General features: G+C 36.8%; 1 protein-coding gene across 4 annotated transcripts in view; it reads right to left on the bottom strand.

Annotated features, from left to right (window-relative positions):
• The window catches only part of tax1bp1 (Tax1 binding protein 1), a 60,521-nt gene that overhangs the window by 23,944 nt on the left and 11,904 nt on the right, over positions 1-24,673 (bottom strand). For all 4 annotated transcript variants that reach the window (XM_031903295.1, NM_203916.1, XM_031903297.1 and 1 more), the window contains 7 exon segments: positions 22,993-23,095; positions 18,452-18,639; positions 17,060-17,218; positions 7,342-7,490; positions 6,879-6,969; positions 3,677-3,862; positions 723-974 (listed from right to left, as the gene is read on the bottom strand). In XM_031903295.1, the coding sequence (XP_031759155.1) occupies positions 723-974; positions 3,677-3,862; positions 6,879-6,969; positions 7,342-7,490; positions 17,060-17,218; positions 18,452-18,639; positions 22,993-23,095 (1,128 nt within the window).

The following is a 24,673-nucleotide window of genomic DNA, read 5'->3' as shown; positions in this document are numbered from 1 at the left end:
ATCTGAAAATACAAAGTCCAAAATAGGGAGCACTCCAAAAAAGATTTTCTATACCTTGGTGCTAGAGCAGAGCAATCTTCAAATGGAATAAATGTCAGCACTCTGAGGATTTTCCATAACTGGTCAACTTCTCAACTCCGAGGACAGTGAGGTATATATATATATATATATATATATACACACATACACATAGCTGCAGCAGAAAGCACTCACGGCTCCGATTTGTGCAAAAGTATCAAAAGTTTTATTGCTCCACGCTCACATCATGTGAGCGTGGAGCAATAAAACTTTTGATACTTTTGCACAAATCGGAGCCGTGAGTGCTTTCTGCTGCAGCTATGTGAATACGTTTGGTGAGCACCCGGCGTGTGGCTTGCGATTGGTGAGTGCCGTTACTGGAACAGATATATATATATATATAATTTTTTTTTTTTGTATATTGTTAGGTCTTTATAGGTATGTGTATATGCACTGGGGGCCATTTGGAGGGGTTGAACTTTTGTCTTTTTTCAACTCACATTAACTATGTAAGGAGGATATTCTAAATTATCAACCAGAACCAACTAAGCAATAACCTGCAAATTACAAGTCACACCCAAACTAATTACAAGTTACATCCAAGCGTATTTGACATTACTACTGGAGACCCCAATTCATTTAAGTGCTTGCTACTTTCGGACTGGTGAATCTGAATGAATATTTGTCTTTTCTGTCTGTTTTACCTGGTCCTTTTTAGCAAAAGGGTTGGACTTCTGCTGTTGCTCATCTCGCATACTTAGTTGAGCCAAAGCATCAGCCAGTTGCATCCTCACACTGTCTGTGTCAAGACGGGCTGAGTGGAGATCGGCCATGGTTTTATCACGTTTATTTACTGCCTCACTCAATTCCCTAGACATTAAAGAGACTTCTTGTCTGCTGGCTTGGTGTTGATCCTCCAATTTTCGTAGCTGTTGCTTTAAAAAGGCGATATCCTCCTTATAAAATATTTAAAACAAAATAAGATCAAATCAGATTAAGCAAATAAAATAAAACAAAAGCATTGCATTATATAACAGTTGCACAACAGCATAGTATGCAAAGACCATACAGTTCAAATCATTACTTGTCATAAGCTGATAAGAAGTGTTTTCGGTTTTATACGGTATTTTTTGATTAACATTTTTATTGAATGTGTGAAATCTGCAGTGACGAGTATCTTAATTAAGATACCCTTGTATAAAGGCTCAAACTATTTGAGATACATTCATGGCCCATACAGTAAACTGTCTGGTTATCTGTCAACAAATCTGTTTTTATATACAATACAAATACATCCCATAAAAATACAAAAACATAAGATTTAATGGCATGAATGTTAAAGGGGAACTCCACCCAAACACAACTTAAGCTTTCTGAAAATAAACATAATTTTAAGCAACTTTTCAGTATAGAGGTATAGGACCAAGACCTGGGGTTTTCCAAATAAGGGGGTCTTTCTGTAATTTGGGTCTCCATACTTTAAATCTATTAAAAAAATATTTAAACATTAAATATACCCAGTAGGAAAATTCTACCTCCAATATTGATTAATTATATCCTATTTGGGATCAAGTATAAGGTATGGTTTTATTTTTACAGAGAAAAAAGAAATCATTTTTAAAAATGTGAACTAAAATGGAGTCTATGGGAGATAGCCTTCCCATAATTCAGAACTTTCTAAAAAAACTTTTTTTCTGATCATTTCTTGATTGTTTTCATGATTGTAATTTGGGCTGTTTAACACATTTTGTTTTGGAAGAGTTCTCTTATAAAGAAGCAGATTAAATGCCTAATGCCTGGGTAGAAGACCAACAACCATGCCCTTATTATTTCTGTCTGGGGGAAAATTGAGCCATCAAATAGGACTACAGGTTGGAATCCCTTATCCGGAAATTGGTTATCCAGAAAGTTCCGAATTACGGAAAGGCCATGTGCCATAGACTCCATTATAAGCAAATAATTCTAATTTTTAAAAAATATAATTAATCCTTATTGCAGGCAAACCATCCTATTGGGTTCATTCAATATTTAAATGATTTTTAGCAGACTTAAGTTACGGAGACGGAGATCCAAATTACAGAAAGATCCCTTATCCGGAAAACCCCAGGTCCCTAGCATTATGGATAAGAGGTCCCATACCTGTACAGTTATATACAACAGAATTATTTTAAAAACACAAATATTTAAAGCAAAAATAACAGAAAAAGAAGGCAGCACATTGTTAATACAAGTCATGCATTAAATACAGGATTTGGTTCAGAATGTAGCCAGATTTTTTATCTTTTAGCACAAATCTCTGCCAAAGCTCAACCCAACTGAACAACTCAATCCATTTTTTGCCCAAAATTAATTAAAATTTTCTCAAAACTGAACATGCATGAAATTGGGGCTCAAATTCAGTTTGGTATTCAGCCAAAATTTTGTAAAGGATTCTGTACAGGTATGGGATCCCTTATCCGGAAACCCATTATCCAGAAAGTTCAGAATTACAGAAAGCCTGTCTCCCATAGACTCCATTTTAATCAAATAATTCAGAATTTTAAAACCGATTTCCTTTTCCTCTGTAGTAATAAAACAGTACCATGTAATTGATCCCAACTAAGATATAAATAATCCTTATTGGGTGCAAAATAATCCTGTTGGGTTTAATAAATGGTTTATTGATTTTTTAAGTAGACTTAAGGTATGGAGATCCAAATTACGGAAAGACCCCTTATGCGGAATACCCTTGGTCCCGAGCATTCAGGATAACGGGTCCTATACCTGTATTTGGCCAAAATTCTGGACTCTTCCCTAAGGGGCACATTTACTATGGGTCGAATCCGAGTCCGAATTGGAAAAATCCGATTTGAAAACGAACATTTTGCGACTTTTTCGTATTTTTTGCGATTTTTTCGGCGCCTTTACGACTTTTCGGAAATGATCGCGACTTTTTCGTTACCAATACGATTTGCGCGGAAAAACGCGAGTTTTTCGTAGCCATTCCGAAAGTTGCAATTTTTTTGTAGCGTTAAAACTTGCGCGAAAAGTTGCGCTTTTTTCGTAGCGTTAATCGGACGCATTCGGCCCGTTCGTGGGTTAGTAAATGTGCCCCTAAGTATTACATATTTGGCATTATTTATTGCTACAAAGGCAAAAATATAGAATTTATGGTTATGGCCCCTAAACAAAATTATAATCAAGGTCTTTATTTATAACCTTTACAATGACAAATAGCATTCTTTTAGTCTTTGTATGCTAGCTGAGTTTCCACAAGCATGCATGTATCTTGCCAGCCAAATGTTTATGTCAGTGATTGCTTCTTAATGCCATAGGTCTCTATCAGAGGCCCTACTGCCATCTACTTGCCTCAGGTGGCACTTTATCACTGAAAACAAGGCAAAGAAAAGTAAGCAGGGGGTGGCACACCTGTTTCCTATCTATGCCCTCCCAAATATCTCTTGTCAATTGCCTGCTAATCATTTCACAAGCAGGTCTCACGAAAGGTCCCAAGTAAGGACCCACATTTCAACCTAAGAAAGACAACTGTTTTCACTTTATAACTTCCCGGGATTGACCCATTTGTTTTTGTTTTTTTATATTGTTTCCAATATGTCTGCACCAGAACAATCCATATATTGCTTGGGCTGTAATTCTAGCCTAATTCCACTGTTCTCACTTTATTTGAAGAATTCTGCAGAAGTTCTTTATTCATTTTTTCTTTATCAGCTAGACAAATCTGCAGCTTGCCAAGCTCTTCCTTGTAGTGGGAAATCAGATTTTCTTTGTTTGTATCCAAGTTCTTTAATGTCTGGACCTCAGTTAGCAGCTTGGTGTTTTCAATCTCTGTATTCTTCAAATGAACCTATGAATTAAAAAAACAATACGAAATGGCCAAAAGAGTATCAAATATCATTAATGTTCTTAACAGGTATTTATTGATGAAGATTTTGTTTTACCACTAAAAAACTATGGAGACGCCAATAAAACACTTGACTAATAGTGTATCAAAATGTTAGGGGTCCTTTGCAACTCAGAACTGAAACTGTCAAAAATGCCAGTTTTTTGTACTTAGCCCCTTGGATAGAGCGATACCTGCTTTAGCATCCTAGCACTTGTGACCAAGGGTTCTGTAAAAGACCCCTATGGTCTAACTACATATTGTAATACATTAGCTCTGCTGTCATTTTTGATTCCCACTGGGAATAATAAGTTAGTGGGGTGAGATTTTGAGAATTCTATTTCTAAACACCATTTATGGCTTTGGTGCCATATTGCTTACACTCTACATCAACTAAAATAAGCTCTGAAACAATTGCTTTTTTTACCCACAGGCCTTATATGGTGTGGCAGCCTGCACTGTATATTTTACAGCCTGAGGCATGTAAGTAAATAATAGTACAATAACAATGTATGATGCATACCCCCTCCAGAGATCTGATGTTCCTGTATAGTAGGAAATTATTTGCATGGCTAAATATGTTAGTTTCAAGCTGTGCCCCTATATATATATATATATATATATATATATATATATATATATATATATATTTCCAGTTGTACAACAGTAGAGTATATACGTAAATAAAAATGGAGGAGCTTTTACTAACAATGATTCAAAGCACACTGTCTCCTTTCCTAACTTCTTCCATATGTAGCCCAAGATCTTTGAAGAGCTCCTTCGTACTTTTAGCATAAATCCTTTAACCTTTCTTTTGGGGTCAAGGTCTCTTTTTCTCCTTTTATTCATAAAATCAGTGAAAAGATTTACTTAAAATAAGTGTAAAATGGGTGAAAATATAGCTTTTTAATCACCAGCACATGGTCCATTTGTACAAGCCATGTAGTGGAAACTGTTATTTCTCACAAACCTCTCAAAGTGAATCAAATGTTACATATTTATTTGTGACATGAATTGGTTTTGATTTGCAAGTGCCTGCCAAGTGTACATAACTAACTACAGTTTCCCAAAGAGTGCCAAAATATCCCAAGTATGGAGCAAGGCACCCTGTCTGATCAAGCAAATACCACTGGGTGGATAACACTGACAGTGCTCCCACAAGCAAATTTACTGGCCCACCCACTTTCAACTTCATTCTGCATTCCCTGGCCCAACAAGATTAAGTGCTATTGAGTCAAACCAGGAGACTTTAGTCATCCTGACCATCTCTCTAGAGTCTAGACTAAGATAACATTTTCTTATAACCAGTGTATATTTTGTGTATGTGTGTGTGTGTATAATTGCAAGACTGCAACAATGAAAGCTTGGTATAAAGTAAAAAAAAAACTAAACATATATTGTATTAAACAGATAAAACTACTTACTACCTTACTTTTTTAGAGCAGCCAGCAATATATTAAGATATGTCTCTTTCTAATGAAGTGCACACATCTGAGAATAATCCTCTCTAGTATGAGACAGGGAGTTGAAGTTGCTGACCTGCTGGCACTGCAAGCCATTGTTTTCTGGCTCATGCAAAATGTTTTTAAAAGGGCTATATAAAATAATTTATTGTGAAGCTATTAAATTGACTTCATCAGACAGACTGTAGCAAAGAATGTCTTCACACTAATAAGCACCAGTCTGATAGTAACATTATGCTCTCTACTTTGTGCAAGCCATTACCTGATACCAGTGTAACTCATTAAATAGATTAGTGGTTTCGTTTTTGGCTCAAAAGTGTGTACAAAAGTCATTATGCAACATATATGATTGCAACATGAACAATAATTTATCCTAAAGAGTGTGTTTGAATACTGTACTTTTATGGGGAAAACATGGTCATCAAAATACAAAGATTTTATGTGCGTCATGAAACAAGGTGCAATCATGTGACCTGTGCTCTAAAAAAAACTTAAGTAACACTTTACTGCTGATCTGCAAATTGGAGTGATCTCACCCCCAGCAGACCATACTGAATTAACGAGCCAAAGCAGTCCGTGATCCGACGGGAAAATCAAACCTATCCAATCAAGATCTGCCCAATTTTAGGCCAGATACTGGTCAGGTAGGCCCGTTGGGGGTGCCCATACACAGGCAGATAAGCTGTCGAATTGGTCTGAAGGAACCGAATCAGCAACTAAAATCTGCCCATGTATGGCACCTTTAGGGAACTGGCACATGGGGAGATTTGCTGCACACAATAAATCTGGAAATTGCCTTCCTTCACATTTTTTCTGCAATTAAAGGTGGCCATACACGTAGCAATAACAATCTTTTGTGCGACCATTCGTCGCATAAAAGATCGTTCCCACTGTCCACTGATGTTCAGGGCTGAATAGTCAGATATGGAGGAAGAAACAATAGAGCTTAATTTGGTAAAATGCAAAAGAAGGCAATTTCCTGCAATTAAGTTGGATTGCCTTGAATACTGTATTTTACTTTAGGTGATCCAAAGTTAAGTGAAGGGGAATGTTGTTCGCAGCCTGAGTGCCAGTACACTTATGGTACTTAGGGCATCCTGACTAAAGTAGACTGATCTGTATATCACTGAGAGGTTGTAGTGGGCTGCATCAGTGTAAATCCATCCCTTTTTCAAGTGCGTGAGAGGAGCATTGAGAGTGCTTTCCATCTGGGTAACTGCGAGCCAGCGATCCTCTTCCGTTTCTCCTCATTCTTCTGAATTCTGGGGCCGGCACATGCGCAGTAGGATGAAAAAAGTTCATCTTTTCACTCATGCAGTAGAAGACAGAAGAGGATCGCTGGCTCACAGCTAACCTGGGCTGGTGCAGTTTTCTCCTAACAGGAGCACCAGCCTGGGGTATAAGGTAAGTGATTACAATCACTGGGGGGTAGCTAACATTTGGTACCCACAGTGATTGTACCTTTCCTTGTCCTTTAAGCAGTTGCTACAAACAATTTGAATATTATATATTTTTACCTTATAGAGATCTTTTTCATCCTTCTCATATTTCAGCTGACATTCCAGTTGATCTTTCTCCAGTACTACTTTCTTTAATTTATCTTTCAAGCTAGGAAGTTTAAAAAAAAAAAAAAAAAACAACAATCAGAATCAAAGATTCATGCTCTATAACAAGGTAGATTGCCCAGGGAGCACTTCTGAGCATTTTTACAATTTATATTAATTAGTAGAAATAGAATTGACAAAAGACGTGTCAGAAGATGCTTGCTACATTGGTAATTTCAACTTTTGCTGTTCTGCCTTGCCCCTGCCCATGCACAATACCACAGGGTACTCCTGGTACACATTTATGATATTTGTATAAGTGCAAAAACTGCTAATATAATAACATCTTAATAAAGGGGTTTTTTAAGTGCTCAGAAGAGTCATTTAATACTCTCATTTAGCTCGGTGAAATCTCACAGCAGTTTACAGAAGTTACCTGTCCAACTCTGTTTCTTTTGCTATTGCCTTCTGTGTCACCAACATGATATCTTCTTCTAGCTGAATAATTTTAGCTGACATCTCCTTACATTTTCTTTTGGCTTCATCACTTTCATTTCTTAAGATTTCTGATGCATTAAACAATTCCTGTCACAAAAGAAAAGAAGTCAGATAACACTAATGTAAAGGAATGTATAGCTGTATAAAGAAAAATTGTAGTTATGAGTAACATATACCTTCTACTTTTGCAAATAATGTAAAAATGAAGTACAATATCAGGGCATAGCTCATTATTTGTAATCAAATACAACGGAATAAAAGCTCTAAGCTTTTATAGGTTCCAACAGAAATAAATATGATACAACATAGAAATTCAGCACAACTCGTGTAATACGTGGGATACCACCTCTTATTAGTAGCCTACAATTACACCCACCCATATAGAGCCACTGTACTGAAATGACTGAAAAATGCATTAATAATTAATTAAATAAACAATGCCTATTAGCTGAAGAATTAGTTCATTACTTAATTAATTCATAGGCATATATATATATATATATATATATATTGTGGCAAAGTTGCAGTTTATGCAGTGGAACCAGACAAATTAAGCCATTAAAGGCTCAGATACAAAGGGGTAGACACAAGTGCTATCATAGTGCACTCACTGGCCCCTCTATATACAAAACACATTGCCAAGTTTCAGATGGTTTCTGCCACCACTAGCTCCATGTACTATTGTATCTTTAGCCAATTCACTATTATTTATCTAATCTCAATTTTTTTTTATTTTGCCAGTTAACTACAATAAAAAGCTGGATAAATCTGGTTGGTTGCTTGTTCCTATTATTGACCTCAGTATACTAACGGCAGCTACTGTTTTATGAGTAGATGAGGGTTATCTGTGGTGACTTGCAAACACTATCTTTCACTAGAAACAATCATTAACAGAAACACCATATATGATATCTCAGAATAATGCCATAGTTAAGAGAGGTGACTTCCTGGTATATTTACCAGCTATTCAATCTGATTTCCAGGAGTACAATGTGGCAGGTGACAAGCAGATCATCTCTAGCACAAAAGAGATAACAGCAACTCAAATAGTAATCCAGTACTGTGATCCTTGGGGTTCCTGAGTGCTACCCATTTTTCAGCAAAGAATAGTATCTCCTATACAAATGAATAGGAAAAAGCTGCCAGCAGACATGAGTAACCTGCTTATCAGTAAAAATGGCGGCCATTTTAAATTCCTGTCTCCCATCAGCCAAATAATTTTGTTCCAGGAACATTTGCCATGATCCCTGGCAAAGCCAAAAAGTAAAAGACACCAGTTTAAAGGTTGTAAGGGAGGAGGGGGTTATTCTTCCCCTTTACAGAGCACTGGTAAGGCCCCATCTGGAATATGCTGTTCACTTCTGGTCTCCAGTGCTCAAACGGGACATGATTGAGTTAGAGAGGGTCCAGAGAAGGGCAACTAAGTTGGTAAAGGGTATGGAAAGTCTCAGTCATGAAGAAAGACTGGCCAAGTTGGGTCTGTTTACACTGGAGAAGAGGCACTTAAGAGGTGACATGATAACTATGTATAAATATATAAGGGGGTCATATAATAACCTTTCTAATGTTTTATTTACCAGTAGGTCCTTCCAACGGGCACGAGGGCACCCACTCCGTTTAGAAGAAGGGAGGTTATGTTAAAATATTCGGAAAGGATTTTTTACAGTGAGAGCTGTGAAGTTGTGGAATTTCCTCCCAGAATCAGTCGTGCTGGCTGATACATTATATAGCTTTAAGAAGGGGCTGGATGGATTCTTAGCAAGTGAGGGAATACAGGGTTATTGGAGATAGCTCTTAGTACAAGTTGATCCAGGGACTGGTCCGACTGCCATCTTGGAGTCAGGATGGAATTTTTTCCCCCTCTGCGGCAAATTAGAGAGGCTTCAGATGGGGTTTTTTGCCTTCCTCTGGATCAACTAGTAGTTAGGCAGGTTATATATAGGCATTATGGTTGAACGTGATGGACGTATGTCTTTTTTTCAACCCAACTTACTATGTTACTATGTTACAAGGTTTTGCAAGACTGATTATATTAGATTTTTAATCTAATCTCTGGCTATTCTCACTTCAACTTAGATGTGGAATGTCTAGTGGAAAATACTTAAAAATACCTTTTAAAAAAAAAAAAAAAAAATCACCAGATTTTTTGCAGGCGCAAAAAACATGTACCAGAAATATTTATGTGAGTTGCTAAAAGACCCGATTATAGGGGGCTATATAGCAACTTGTTCAATGTGAAGTCAGTGAATAGGGCTTGGGCTGAACATCCTTTTTCTCTATTGTTTTAATCAGAAAATCTATGGTTTTTGTTATTTCTTAAGTGAAACAGTCAAACAAGGATGCTAAAGTTACTTCATGCTTGGTCCTTGCCAGATAGATAATAAGCGTACCAGTATATAAAAATCGCTTCACCCTTTGTTGTGACTGTTTTGTTAGCAGGAGTCCATTATGTAGGGGAATTATCGGTGTACTAATATGCAATTTTATGTAGTTACAAAAATAGGCAAAAACTATGTTCAGAACAAGCTGTATTTATCGCACTCATATTGAACAAGGGAGTGTACTGCCTCTTTAATATATAACATAATGTGTGTCAAATGTATTTATTGTGTTTTAATTACATTTATTTAATACCAACCAGCAACTGCAGGCTTCTTTGGAAAAAGTAAATAATAAATGGGAGAGCTAGCAATACACATTCTAAAGCACATCTGGCAGTGAAAGGGTCAGACTAACCTGCAGTGTTCCATACTTCTTGAAATAGTACTGGACGGCATCCAAGTATTCAAGTACAATAAAATATAATGAGGGGCTGTGTTTACTCATTAATTGTGAAAATCATGCTCAGAGCTGTAGTAATTAAGAAAGGAACTTTTACAAGCACCCAGGGGTAGAGCAGATACATACAAAGTAGCAAGTCTTCAAACCATACTTGCACTTTTTCCCTCCCACAGAAAAAAACAAGTTTAAATCAATGGCAAAGCAATCTGTGGAATGAACCCAAAAATTCTGTTACACAGGTCTTTTGTCCCTCACCCACTCACAATTTTCTTTTAGATCTCCTAATATGACCTGAACTTGTACTAAAAAATAACCATTTCTTTCTTTTTCTTTTCTTCCAAACTTTGGGTAGTGTAGTAAAAGTCTTAAAGTTGGTATTGTGTTCAAACCAATGAGATTTTTTCTTTTAAACAGATGATCAGTAAAGACAAGTAACAGATTGTATGTTATGGGTTACAAGACCTGATGCTACTTTTTTTTTTTTTTAATAACAATCCTGGTCTCTAAGATTCCTCCTCCTCTTTGCAAACGGTATGCTGCCTACCACTAAACATGCCCATAAGCTAGGAAGCTAGGATCCATAACTATCAGCAGCTATGAAGGTTAATGTAAAGGGAAGATAGGACATGTAACCATGAAGGAAATACACATATTTTAGTCTCTGTAGTTGACAACTGTACATGCAATCATATTCAGTGAGCTTCAGTCTTGTAGTTTTACTTTTTTTAAGTTCCTCTATTGTTAAGACACAAGCTGTACTATTATCTTCTGGAAAATACAATGAAACACTTAACTGCTTGCATTTTCATATGTTTTACCTTGAAAGCAACAGATGGAATCTGGGAAAATTTGGGGGGCATTTTTTATGCAGAGGTTTTAAGTAAGGAGACAAAGCATTTAGTCCTATACAGAAAGTTCATGCGGCTATTCCACTGCATATCCCACTTGACCAAGAGTGTGCAGACTGCGTAGCAAGGAACGCATCTGCATGATTTAACTATATACCCAGAGATGTGCTCATACTTGGAATGTTATTGGCTTTGATTTCGTTTTACAAAAACTTGCTGTATATTTTTCTTGATTTTATTTTTTACAGTTTAATGTTGAAAAGTTATTTTTCTCAGCATGTTTCTATACTGGTGGAAAAATGTTCACAAAACAATCCACATATTCTGACCACTAGGGGGCAACAGAACACTATAAACAGCAAGCTGGTTTTATGTCTGCCTTTTAATAACATCATCATAGCTGATAGTGGGATAAAGCTTCATTCAGTTGTGTAGGCTAAAGAGCTCCAAATCAAGAACATAGTAAGGAACAGAAGATGGATTCAAAACTATATTATAAATGCAAACAGACACTTTTTTATTTGTTATTTTTTTCCAATATACTTGATTGAATCTTAAGGCAGCTCCATAATTTGGATCACCATACCTTAAATCTAAAATCATTTAAACATTAAATAAACCCTACAGGATTGTGATACCAATATGAATTCATGCAGCTTTGTGATAATAACACATTACCTTGTAGTTGATAATTACTGAGAAAGAGGAAATCATTTTTTAAAAGTCAGAATCATTTGTGTAAAATATAGTCTATGGGAGATGGCCTATATGTAAGTTAAAGCTTTTTGAAAAACAGGTTTCTGGATAAGGGATTCCATACCTGTATTGCATAAACCACAAGGAGCTCTGAATACACTACTAAAGCTGGCCATACATAGTAAGATCTGCTTGCTTGGAGAGGTTGCCAAATAAGCAGATATTTGCCCAACCTGGCCACCAACGAGGGACCATATTTGGCTTATTCGATCAATGCATATACATCTCATTACACTACGTATATTTGGACTGTGTATTGGTTCAAGAACACCAACTGTCTATTTTTATCTTTTGCTAATTATATTTGCTTTTTAGTTTTTATATATCTTTTGCTCTTTACACTGCACCCCTTGTTTCTACTCTTGATTTGATCAATGGACATTTTGTCTATGTCTTTGATCCATTTAGTACATATATGCCCATTATAGTCAGAACTGGGAATCAGGCATACTCCTTGTAGAAATACATTTTTTCTAAATTTTTTACAATTTTATCTATTGAACTCTAACACGGAGTTAGAGAATAATTTCACATTTCTCAAAGGATGCAAGCTCAAGGACACTTGGTCACTATGTATTTAAATAAATTATATACATCTGTTCAATTTTTTCTCATTCTAATCCTGCCACTGCACATTTATTTCTCTGTTACAAGACAGCAAGTTATTTGAATACCACTTCTGTATGCCTGATGACATCACTCCCACTGAAGATATGTGAAGAACTGTCAGTTTTTCATTTTTCAAAGGTTGTTCAGCTTTTAGTATGATGGAGAGAGTAATATTCTAAGACAATTTGTTATTGGTCTACATTTTTTGTGTTTTTAAAATACCTTTTTTTGTTCAGCAACTCTTTAGTTTGGAATTTCAGCAGTTATCTGGTTGCTATGGTTTAAAATACCTTAGCAACCAGAAAGTGGTTTTAATTAGAGACCGGTATATAAATAAATTTGAATAGAAAAATAAGTAATAAAACAACAACAAAACGGATTACAGAGCAAAGGTATTTTGGCTACTGGGGTCAGTGACACCATTTTGTCAAAAAAAAAAAAGGCAAATAAAGTATAAAAAACAAATAATGAAAAAGGATTGAAAGGTCGCTAAGAACTGGACATTCTATAATATACTAAAAGTTAACTTAAAGGTGAACCACCCGTTTAAGGCACATTTCCCAAGTAAGTTAAAGTTAGAGGTGGAGCTATCTACAGTGAATGTACATAATCAGCACCCAGCAACCCCTTGCTATAACGGCCACAGAAAGTTAGCTGCTTGGAAAGAAGTGGCTGGATTTTATAGCAAATATACTGCTTTTAGTTCAAATCATTTCTCAGTAGCACCAAATGCATCTAATGAATCATTAACTTCTTTGTTTTATGCCTCAATTACAGGTATAGGATCCTTTATTCGGAAACCCATTATCCAGAAAGCTCCGAGTTACGCGAAGGCCAAGGCCCTTTTTCTCTGCAATAATAAAACAGAACCTTGTACTTGATCCCAGCTGAGATATAAATTAATACTTATTGGGTGCAAAAACATCTTATTGGGTTTATTTAATGTTTAAAAAAATTGTTTTATTAGAATTATAGTATAGAGATCCAAATTGCAGAAAGATCCCTTATCTAGAAAAGCCCAGAGCATTTGCTACTGTATGGAATATCATTTCCAAACATTAAGATAACAAAGTACAGAATCTGTCCATTATATGCATACAAATACAGTTTTCTTCCTCTTAACTACATTGCTGCAAAAGCTATGCAAGTTAAGACATACTCACATACAATGTTGCTTACAGTGCGATCTGCATATGTAGGCACTTATGTATAGTAGCCTGCAGCATCCCTTGGGCCATTACTACTTGCCACAAGTATTACACATGAAATGCATATCGTTACAGCTTCTTTCAAGAGCTGGCTGTGCACGCTGATGGCTAGATCAGTGCCAAAAACAACACCACTTGGCCCTCTTATCAATAGATCTCACATAAATAAAATATTTTGCTGATAATTATATAGAAAGGCTGAGAATGGTTATCACTCAGGTGGTCATTTATGTGCAGACAGTATGCACTCTGCATAAATAGATCTGTGTTGGGCATGGCTGCTCCAACCAAAGAAACACATGCAATCAATAGGTTTACTGCAGTGTACTGATTTAAGCTGATCCACTGGCAGATATTTCCCTACTGCAACACATCTGGAAACTGTTTTGATCCAGGTTTTGTACTAAAATGCTAAAGCTTTCTAATTGTTTTACAACATAAAAGCCAAAGTGGCAGGAGGTTAATAGAATTAACCTGTGCTCTTTAAATGCAAACCTCCTTCACCTTGAACTATATTGCCTGTCAGCATCCCATTCAAGTTCTAACAGAGCTTCAAAGAAAAGCAACACATACTAAAAGCACAACTTACTTCTACAGTGGCAAACTGTTAGCAATTTGCTATATAGACTAAAGCCAAAAATATGCCCTGCCATTCTGCCACTATATCAAATTATTCTGAAATGTATTTTTTATTTGTTTAATAGAAACAATTCAGTGTACACCAAGTTATATTTTATAATCAAGATTACTTACATGCCCTATTGTCTATGGAAACTTTACCTCTATTATTGTTGCTGGACTAAAATTGTCATTACCGTTAGAGAACAGAGGTCTTAAGTTAAGTATGTTGCAAAAATACAGAGACAATAATGATAATCATTACTTATGCATGTAGTAGCAGTTCAAGGTAAGGATCGGGAAGAAGAATGAAAGTACGGGCTCTGGCACACGAGGGAGTTTAGCCGCCCGCGACAAATCTCCCTTGTTGTGGGCGACTAAACTTCCCGATATGACATCCCACCGGCAAAAATGTAAATCGAGTTTAGTCGCCCGCAACAAGGGAGATTTGACGCGGGCGACTAAACTCCCTCGTGTGCCACAGCCCTAAGCGCTCTCTGGGGTTCTTGTACTGCCATTTGCATTTAGTGATCACGGTTCCTTGCTCAAATTGACAAGACACTGATGAACCCCAATAAGGGCAAAACTGTGGTTTGGGAGTCTGAAAAGCTTTCTGCCTTGGCTGTGCTTTAAGACCCAGTGGGTATGATTCAGCTGCAGGTTATTAAACGTAAATGAAAATCCTAGTAGTGATACTGCCCCGCCAAAGTGCTTTGCTTGCAAGAATTAGTTTTATGGTTTGAAAACCCCCTAATCCACATGACCTATCACCATGCGTGCACATTATAGGGTTGATTCACTAAAGTGCGTTAAGCGGTATCGCATGCTTTTTTGCATTAAAATTGACGCGAAAAAAAACATGCAATTAGCTAAAGTATTATCGCATGCATTAAAGGAACAGTAACACCAAAAAATGAGAGAGCTTTAAAGTAATAAAAATATAATGCACTGTTGCCCTGCACTGGTAAAACTGGTGTGTTTGCTACAGTAACACTACTATAATTTATATAATAAGCTGCTGTGTAGCCACGGGGGCAGCCATTCAAGCTGGAAAAAAGGAGAAAAGGCACAGATTACATAGCAGATAACAGATAAATTCTGTAGAATACAATAGTGTTTTATCTGTTATCTGCTATGTGCCTGTGCCTTTTCTCCTTTGAATGGCTGCCTCCATGGCTACATAGCAGCTTATTTATATAAATTATAGTAGACCTTTTGAAGTAAACACACAACTTTTACCAGTGCAGGGCAGCAGCTCATTATATTTTAGTTACTTTTATACACTTTCATTTTTTGGTGTTACTGTTCCTTTAAGTCGCATATCGCATGCGCTAAATAATGCATGATCGCAAGGCGTTACTTTTAACGCATTGCGTTAATTCTCACACAGAAATAATACTAACACGATTCACAAACACATAGTTGCGCTAAATATCGCATTAGTCTGTGCGAAAATTACCACCTACTTGGAGCAGGCGGGTATTATAGAAAATTGTGGTTTGTGAACTTTTGGCAACACAACATGGGATTTTTTCAAGTATGGGGGACAATTACTAATATATGAACAATTTCGTACTTTGCAACAAAATTTGTGCAAAACAAACGTATTGTTGCGCTGAGTACGAAAGTTTCGGATTCATTCAAGCTTCGGTATTGTGACTTTCCTTTGACCAGGTTGGAGCTGCAGAGTGCCATTTAGTCCTATGGAAGTCTTCCAAAATTATGCACAGAAGGATCAAGGTCGGAATCCAGCCGTTTACGATCGTTAAATACCAAAATTTCGTGATTTTCAGATCGCCAATACGATATTATCGTGACTAAACCGTTCATTGCGAGTTAAATAACGCAAACAACATCGCGTCTAAATTAACGCAAGTGTCCTTTTAGTGAATTGTGCGTTAAGTCGCGAAAAATAAGAAGCGATAACATTTTTTACGCTCGTTTTATCACACTTAATCAACCCTTATGTTTCTACCCGCAAGCAATAGAGGAGACCAGGCTGCATGTGTGACCTGCAAGCTTGGTGAATGTGCAATTCAGAATAGGACATGTTTTCAATATTGCAGCACTGGAATCTGTTAAAGATGCTGAGATTTCTCTTCTTGTACTATGGAAATGGGACATATTTTGGATATAAGCATTATATATTTCGAGTGCCTTGTGAATATGGGTAGTGATTTTTTTTTTTTTTTTCAGATATACCTGCTCTTTAAATGAGAATAAACACTTGGACTCTTGCCTTATACCTTTATATGGCCTTATGTCCTAATAGCTTAAAATGGGGATACATTATTCTCTATATATTTTATTAGATCATTAACTCTTTATAAAAAAAATCTAAAATATGTATAAAATAAAACAATCCAAACCTTGTAGCAGTAGTTTTACCTATGAGTTTCAGTATCTCTGAGTACCTTCTAATTGTTAGAGGTTCTTATTATTAACCCTTTTCACTGCCGGGCTACTTTGCACAAATTTGTGTGGTACTTGCCAAGCAATTTTAAGCAAATTAATTAGGCTTTTTTAATTAAATTTTTACATTTGATTTCACTATGCAAAAAAATAAAAAAAAGTTTGTTTAGATGGAGTTCCCCTTTAAGTATTTGGTGAAATCTTTGGTGAAAATTTTCAGTCATATTCAAATGTTAATCACACTCAATTGGGACATTTAAACTTGCTTTATTTTTTTTTTTTTTTATTATTCCCATTTAAATTTAGTAGGAGTCGGTTCATTTTTTGCCGACTCCGACTCCAGGTACCCAAAATTGCCTCCGACTCCGAATCCTTGACTCCGACTCCACAGCCCTGTTTGCAGCAAACAATCCAAAATATTTACCTCTCGCTCTGAAGATAGTTGTTCAGATCTCTTTTGCTCCCGCAGAAACTCACTTTCTAAGCCTTCGACATGCTCTCTCAACTGTAGCACTTCCTTTTCAAGCACAGTTGTTATTTTTACAAGTTCTTCCTTTTCTTTCATGGTTTTTTCAATTTTTAACTGAAAAAGATAAAAAGCAACTATTCAAAAAACAGGCTTTGTGAATCATAACTGCCAAATACCATTTAATCTAGAAAAGGACAAAGGACAAAGGTTAAAACTACTGCCACATGTGACAGTAGGCAGGCCAAGAATCTGCTCCGAAAAGCATTTTGGTGTACTTGCACCCATAGACGTTGTGTCAGCTTGGCTGCAAAACAGCATACACTTCACACTTGAGCAGCTCTCTGCAAAATTCCACTCTTTGTGCCTGCACGCAAGCTGACATAATGGCTCCAGGTGTATGCACAGCAATAAGATTTTTGGAGCAAAAGGCAGATTTTGGCCTGCATTCAGTCACAGGCCAAGAATCCGACACATGTGGCACTAACCTTAAGCCACTATCACAGGGGCGGATTCTCAGCCTGCAGATAAACACAGGCCATAAATGCACCCCTACTCTCCAAAAATCTTATTGATGTGCCTGCACCTGAAGCTATTGCATCAGCCGAGGTACAGGTACGCGAAGCAGTTGCGTATGCAGTTTCCTGCCAAAACTCACTTCATGTGCCTGCACACATCAAGAAGCTTTTAGGAACATAGGGTGGATTCTCGGCCTGTGGATGAACACAGCTGTGAATTAGACACTTGTGGCACTAGCCTTCGATAGCACATAAATTCTGTAAAATACAATGGGCTTAGAGTCCTGTGTAAGGGTAATGCCTCACAGAGATTAGTTGCCCTCAATAAATCTCTGCTACTGCATGCAACTAATCTCTCCGAATTTTCGGTGAAAATACATATATACGGCTTCGTTTTCCCGAAGTTGTGCAAAGTCCTGCTGGAGGAAGAGATAGTGACACCAAACATTAAACCCTTTTTTTTTACATCTATCATGTCATAAAAGTACTTCCTAATGCTTTTATATTACCTATCTCATCCCCGTGTTTTTCTATGAGGGGGCTGCCATATCTGTGCTGCAGTAGTCAGTTAGCATTAGAAGCTATAACTGGCAGGTTGAGAAGGGACAGTCAGGTTTAGGAACTTCAAGTAATAATTACTTACAAAAGCAGCCCTATCAGAGACAATCACTGTGACCTATAGATAACTTTTAATGTAGTTTAATATTTTAAGGAGTAGTTTTTTGGTGTCAGTATCACGTTAAGTTCCCAGCAATGACAGGGGTCCCTAAAACTGCTGCCCAGCAAAAAAGCAAGACATACAGAAAAATTATTAACTAAAACAGTGCCATACCTCAAGAAGTCCAGTTTTAGTAGTTACAACCAACATGTCTGAATGCCCCTCATCTTCCATGGTTAAGAGTTCATCTACAGGAGAAGATGCCCGAAACTGGAAAGGTGTGCTTGCACCACGGATCTCTCCCTTGTGGGTTACATAGCAAAACTGGTAAAACTCGCCATCATCATTAGGAAGATAGTATCCTAAGAAACGAAATATGGTATATTAGTTGTATACAGACTATGACACATGAACATTTTCATGAAAAGTTTAAAAGAATTTTGCAGTTTTGTTGTTGTGCTGTTGTTTCCCTGATTTCATAGAGGAAGTTTCAGGTAAGAAAATTACATTTTCCAGAATTCTCTTTCCTGAAACCCTAAAATGAGAGCTTAGCTGATACCAAGAAGTATGCCACCAAACCACACCAACAAAATAACATAAAAATGCAACATTTTTTAACAATAATCACCTGACCCAGCAGTGTACATGTGTGCAGGCACCTGCCATAGAAACTAATAGTGAATATTCTGTTGCCCACCTGCCGAGCTAGAAATCATTTAGCTAAGCCAGTAAAATACCCTAAACCACCCCTAGATTTCAGGTACAGAGATTTGGCCCTTTGTCTTTGTTTTACACAAAAGAACAGCCACAACATCAGTCTAGAGTTTCTTTTGACAGAGAACTTAGTTCAGCGTTTCTGTGAGTGCTTATGGCTGTTATATATTTACATAAACCTTTCTGATAAAGCTTACTTAGTTTTTACCTTTCCTTCTCCTTTAATACTCGCAACTGGCCAAAACATTAATTTGCCCAGCTACTCCCAGTTATTCCCAAACAAGCCCATGATATGCCCCAAACCCAGTCCTTTGCATGCCTTGCAACTCATACCCTTATGTCTGCCCAGGTCACAGGGCCCCCGACTCTCTCACTCTCTGCAATATTATATATATGTTAGAAAACATTTTTTTGTGATGATTTTGTGTTTTTTTGTAACTGCACATATTTTGATTCCATCCCCACTGCTGCATCGCAACTATTAACATGATGTAATTAATGGTAAGAGTTAATATGAAGAGTGGCATAAGGCACATATACAGACATGGATGCTAGGCAGAAGAACCATCAAACCACTGGAATATTTGATGTAACAATGAGAAATTAAAATTACATAACATAACCTTAGCCCTTAACCTTACCAATTAAACAACTGAGTACTTTGGCTTTAAAGACCACAAATATTGACTCTGAGATGTAGGCAAAGTGTAACGCTTATTTTAGAATACTTTGAATGTTTATATTCTACAAACCTACAAAACAATCCAAAAGAGAATAGCTATTAAGGTACAGCTACTTAAACACAAAAAAACGCAGTTTTTCTATCAACAGCATATTTAAAATTAAACCTTTGGTCTGTGGCTTTTCAGAAACACCACATTTGAATACTTGGCATTTCATGTACATATAAATACAGTCATTGTTCATGTAGTCTCAAGCTATACACTTCAGAGCAACACATTTTCATCTTAAAATATTTTGATTTGGGATCCAGATGGTTTTATAAAGCATGCATATTTTTTCTGTGTGGTTGCTTTAGGAGGGAAATTTGGTCTCATTCACAAAAAAAAAAAAAAAAAAATACAGAATGCAAAATAACAGGGACAAATCAATCTTCTATTTTTCCCACCTTGTTGGTGAATGTTGCACCCTAAGGCTTTTCATTCTATAAGAAGAATATGCATACATACATGTAACAGCAAGTTTGCACTTGCCAAAAAAAGGTTAGTCATTCTATGTGCAGAATTGACATGCATACATAAATATAGCCAAAAATAAAGTAACTCTATCACATTCAATATGCCAATCCCTAACACAGTCACATTCAATAATTGACATTTGTTGTCAATGCAAGCCATAAGCATCACTTATTTTGAAAAATCTTTAAATTAATCTCTGCCTACATTTGTTTGGTGGGGGGGGGGTTGAAAGGCAGCAAATAGGTATAGCCCTTCTTCCCAATTTCTTACTCCCAATGATCTAGAGGATTAATTATATTAATGATTCAATAAGGCCTAGGTCTAGCATAATTCATGACAAACTAAATCACACCCATAATAAGAGAAATATTAGTCTACTCACTTTTGGTCTAGTCACGATGTTTCACATGATTTTAACGCTACTGTATAAATCTTTACATGCACATTTTGCATTAAAGGTGAATTAAAAAAAAATACACCAAACTGTACTTGATGTTAATTAAAAAGCACTCAACCATAAACTTTTCTTAAAGATGTAAAGATGCAAACAATACACTTAAGGGGCACATTCATTAAAGTACGACAGGTCCGAATACAAAAAATTTATATTTTTTTTCTAAAGTTTACAACTTTTACGTATTTTCTGCAATATTTTCGTTAATTTGCACAACTTTTTCATACTCTGCAACAACTTGTGCAACAAAATCGTATTTGTTGCAACAAGTACGAAAGTTTCGGATTCATTCAAGCTTCGGTATCGTGACTTTCCTTGGGCCAGGTTGGAACTGCAGAGTGCCATTGAGTCCAATGGGAGGCTTCAAAATCATGCACTGAAGGTTCAAAGTCAGGGTCAAGGTTTTCCCTCCGTTTACAATCGTTCAGATATGAAAATTTTGTGACTATCGCAAATGATTGTTTCAATACAAAAATTTCGGGACATAAGTATTAAATTTTCGTATTCAAACGTAAAGAATTTTCGTGACATTTGCGATCATCAGAAATGATCGGATTTCGTGATTTGGATTCGTATCTTAGTGAATCTGGCCCTTAAGGACTGTGGCACATGGGGACAAATCTCCCTTGTCCCGGGCGACTAATCTCCCCGATATGACATCCCACCGGCGAAAATGTAAATCGCTGGTGGGATGGCATATGCCTCTTGAGGCAACTTCAGCGCCGCGTATGCCATCCCACCGGCGATTTACATTTTTGCCGGTGGGATGTCATATCGGGGCCAGAGCCCTAAGAGATTTTCTCTGACCTAACAATGGTTGAAGGTACAAATGTTAGAATAACAAAACATAAGAAAGTAGTAATAACCTCAAAATCTATTTGTAAAAATATAAAAAAAATAAAGAAAATGTGTTTCATGATTAAGCTGATGGGGCACAATGAACTCTTTTTATGAAGCCATAAAAATCCTTTGGAGGGCCACATCTGGCCCACAGGCCACCATTTGGACAGCCCAGATCTATAGGATTGAGACTGGACTCTGTTTTGCTCATTCCAGGACAATAACATTATTTTTCCAAGTCACTTTTGTGTAGCTTTGGATTTTATGCCTAAGACCATTAAGTATTACAATGGAAGTCACAGTGTGCAAAGTGAAAAATTAGACCCACACCACAGCACCCACAGTGCAGCAGTTTCCCCACAATACCAGTGTAAAATGCTTTAACTACCCCTGCAACATCATCCAATGTCTTAAGCGCATGCACATGGAATTGCATGTTTTTGCATTTATATGATGTTTGCACATGATTCTTTAGGTGGATATTTGCAGAACCTACTGATACAGCCTAAAGGATTACACTGTATTTTGCTGCATTTATTCTACCCTCACAAGCCTGATGCAGAGAACATGATACTGCCACCACCATGCTTCACGGTGCAGATAGTTGTTTATTATGATGTACAGTGCTCATTTTTCCATAAAACTCTAACTAGGGGGCAGTTGTTGTGCACATTTTTTCTCTAGTCTCACCCAATAAGAATTATAACTCATTCAGAGCTCTCATAGGTAAGTTGGTTGCCTTCTTTGCCAGGCCAAAGCCTTGCACTGTCAATCACTTTTGGGGATCGACCTGTTTATGGCAGATTTACTGCTGTGCAATATGCTTTCCATTTCAGTGAATTGGAAATTGTCCAATAATCCATCACCTGACATGAGATTTTTTAATCACCTTTTCATGCTGTAGTTTGGAGGGTTTGTTTGCCTTCATGGTGTAGGTTACGCCACAATACTAACTAATCAAAAGTTGGACCTTCCAATACATGTGTATTTATACTACTACCACTTGAAACCCCTTCACTACACACAGACAGTCTCCATTTATCTATGTAACACGTGTAACAATGTCAATAAACAAATAATAATACAGGTATCTAGAAAGCTCAGAATTCTGAGAAGGTCATCACCCATATACTCCATTATAATCAAATAAGTTTGTAAAAATGATTTCCTTTTTCTCTGTAATAATAAAACAGTAGCTTGCACTTGATCCCAGCTAAGATATCAGTAATCCTTATTGGACTCAAAACAATCCTATTGGGTTTATTTACTGTTTAAATTATGTTTAAGTAGGCCTAAAGTATGCTGATCCAAATTACGTAAAGACCACTTATCCAGAAAACCATTGTGCATTCTGCATAACAGGTCCCATACCTGTACTGAGCTAGTTATTAATACTGACCACTTTCTTGTATGATAATTTGTTATACTAAAAAAAAAAATGTGATTGGTGTGGTAATACATGTTGTGAAAACCAAGACTAATATAAGGATAAAATGAATTTCTCTTACCTTGAAAAGTCAGTACACAGTTACAAGTGGACTCTGCCACATATTTTTCTGGCATGAGAGACCAAAGAAATGTAAAATAATCCCGAGGAGTGCTCCAACCAACCTGAAAATAGAAATACAGTTAAGCGTAACAGATGTTGTAAGAATTTTATTTTCAAGTTTTTACAATAAATGGGAAAAAATTAAATAATTTACAAAAAAAATTATTTTCAAAAGTTCCAGACAGAATCAGAAAAAAGAAAAGAAGCAATACTTATGTTCAGTGTCCGCATACCATCTTATCAGTGAAAATGGTTCTTTAAAGGAGACATATCCTATAAAAATTATGAATGTGCCAGGGAATTATACTCCTCTAGATATAGAAGGATTGTGCTTAAAAAGTTGTGTTTCTGACTGATTTATTGAGAAATTCCACAAAAACCCCCACTAGCCCCGCCCATCTGTGCCACTTCCTGCTGGCTGAATTCTCTGGATGAGCTGGGGAGCCGGCGGCCCTCTGTACCCTGCACTGTAGGATAGGAACCAATCAGCAGCTAGGCTGACCTGATAGGGAACTGAAGCCTGTCTGTGCTTGTGTGACTGCAGGGCTGTGATTGGCTCTCCCCCTCCTACTGTGCTTCTGGCAGGGACCGTTAGGACACGCCCACTCTCCATTTCAAACTCTGACAGAGAAGAGATAGGATCTATAGGGAGCTCCAATAAAGGGGCCATTGTTACAGACAGGATTAATGTTTAGCCCAAAGGGAAACCAGCACCGTATATTATTCATAATTGCCTACAAAATTAGGGTTTTCCCATTTATCCAATATGTCTCCTTTAACAATTTTTGATACGTTTGCTGTTTTATATGATTTTTGGTACATATATTTTGGGCAGACAGCCCTGACCATACATTTGTACCATATATAGTGGTGGGCACTTCAGTTGGGCAGGTAATGACATTTTTGGCTTTAAAAGAAGAGTAATACCAGGACATGATAATCAGGCTATAACACTGGATCTAAATTATCTTATGTTTCTGTATGATTGCACTTCTCTTCATAAGAAATTTTCCCACATATAAAGCCCAAAACATGCACATACAATACATGCATAATCTGCACAAAAACTGCAAACAGGTTACTAAATCTGATCACTATTGTACTCTGAAGCAAGGTAAAGGCCACCAAAATTACACAGCCTTTTTCTCCCTTTAACTTCTGTTTTCCATTAAAACAAAAGAATTGCATAAGAACTATGATCAAGTGATAATCCATGAAAGAAACACAAAGTCACGCTTCAGGGTATTTATTAGATATGAAATGAATCACATGAACCTGAGAATAGAAAACAAATGCTGTTCATCCACATATGTGCATTTTAAAAGTGCAGAGCTGTACACGTTTGCAAGCATTTAAGTCTTTAAAGACAAAAATTTCATGCCACCCTACTGCTGTTATCAGATCATGAGTAAGGAAATTTTTGGGAATTTCCTAGAACAAAAAAAGATGGTGGAAATGATATACAGGGAGCTGTTAATACTGCCTTGCTTAAAAATGACAAAACCTATTTTTATTACAACTCTGTTTTCAAAATAGCAAAGTGCTATAGTGCTTTCTCCAAACCACAAAATCTGCATGCTGAGTTTTGTTGTTTGGAGAAAGCACTGTAGCATTTTACTGTATTTTATTTTTTGAAGAGA

This window comes from Xenopus tropicalis, chromosome 6 (genome assembly GCF_000004195.4).
Source record: "Xenopus tropicalis strain Nigerian chromosome 6, UCB_Xtro_10.0, whole genome shotgun sequence".
Classification (NCBI taxonomy): Eukaryota; Metazoa; Chordata; class Amphibia; order Anura; family Pipidae; genus Xenopus; species Xenopus tropicalis.
The sequence above is the reverse complement of the archived record's forward strand: the minus strand, read 5'-3'. Positions and strand labels throughout refer to the sequence as shown.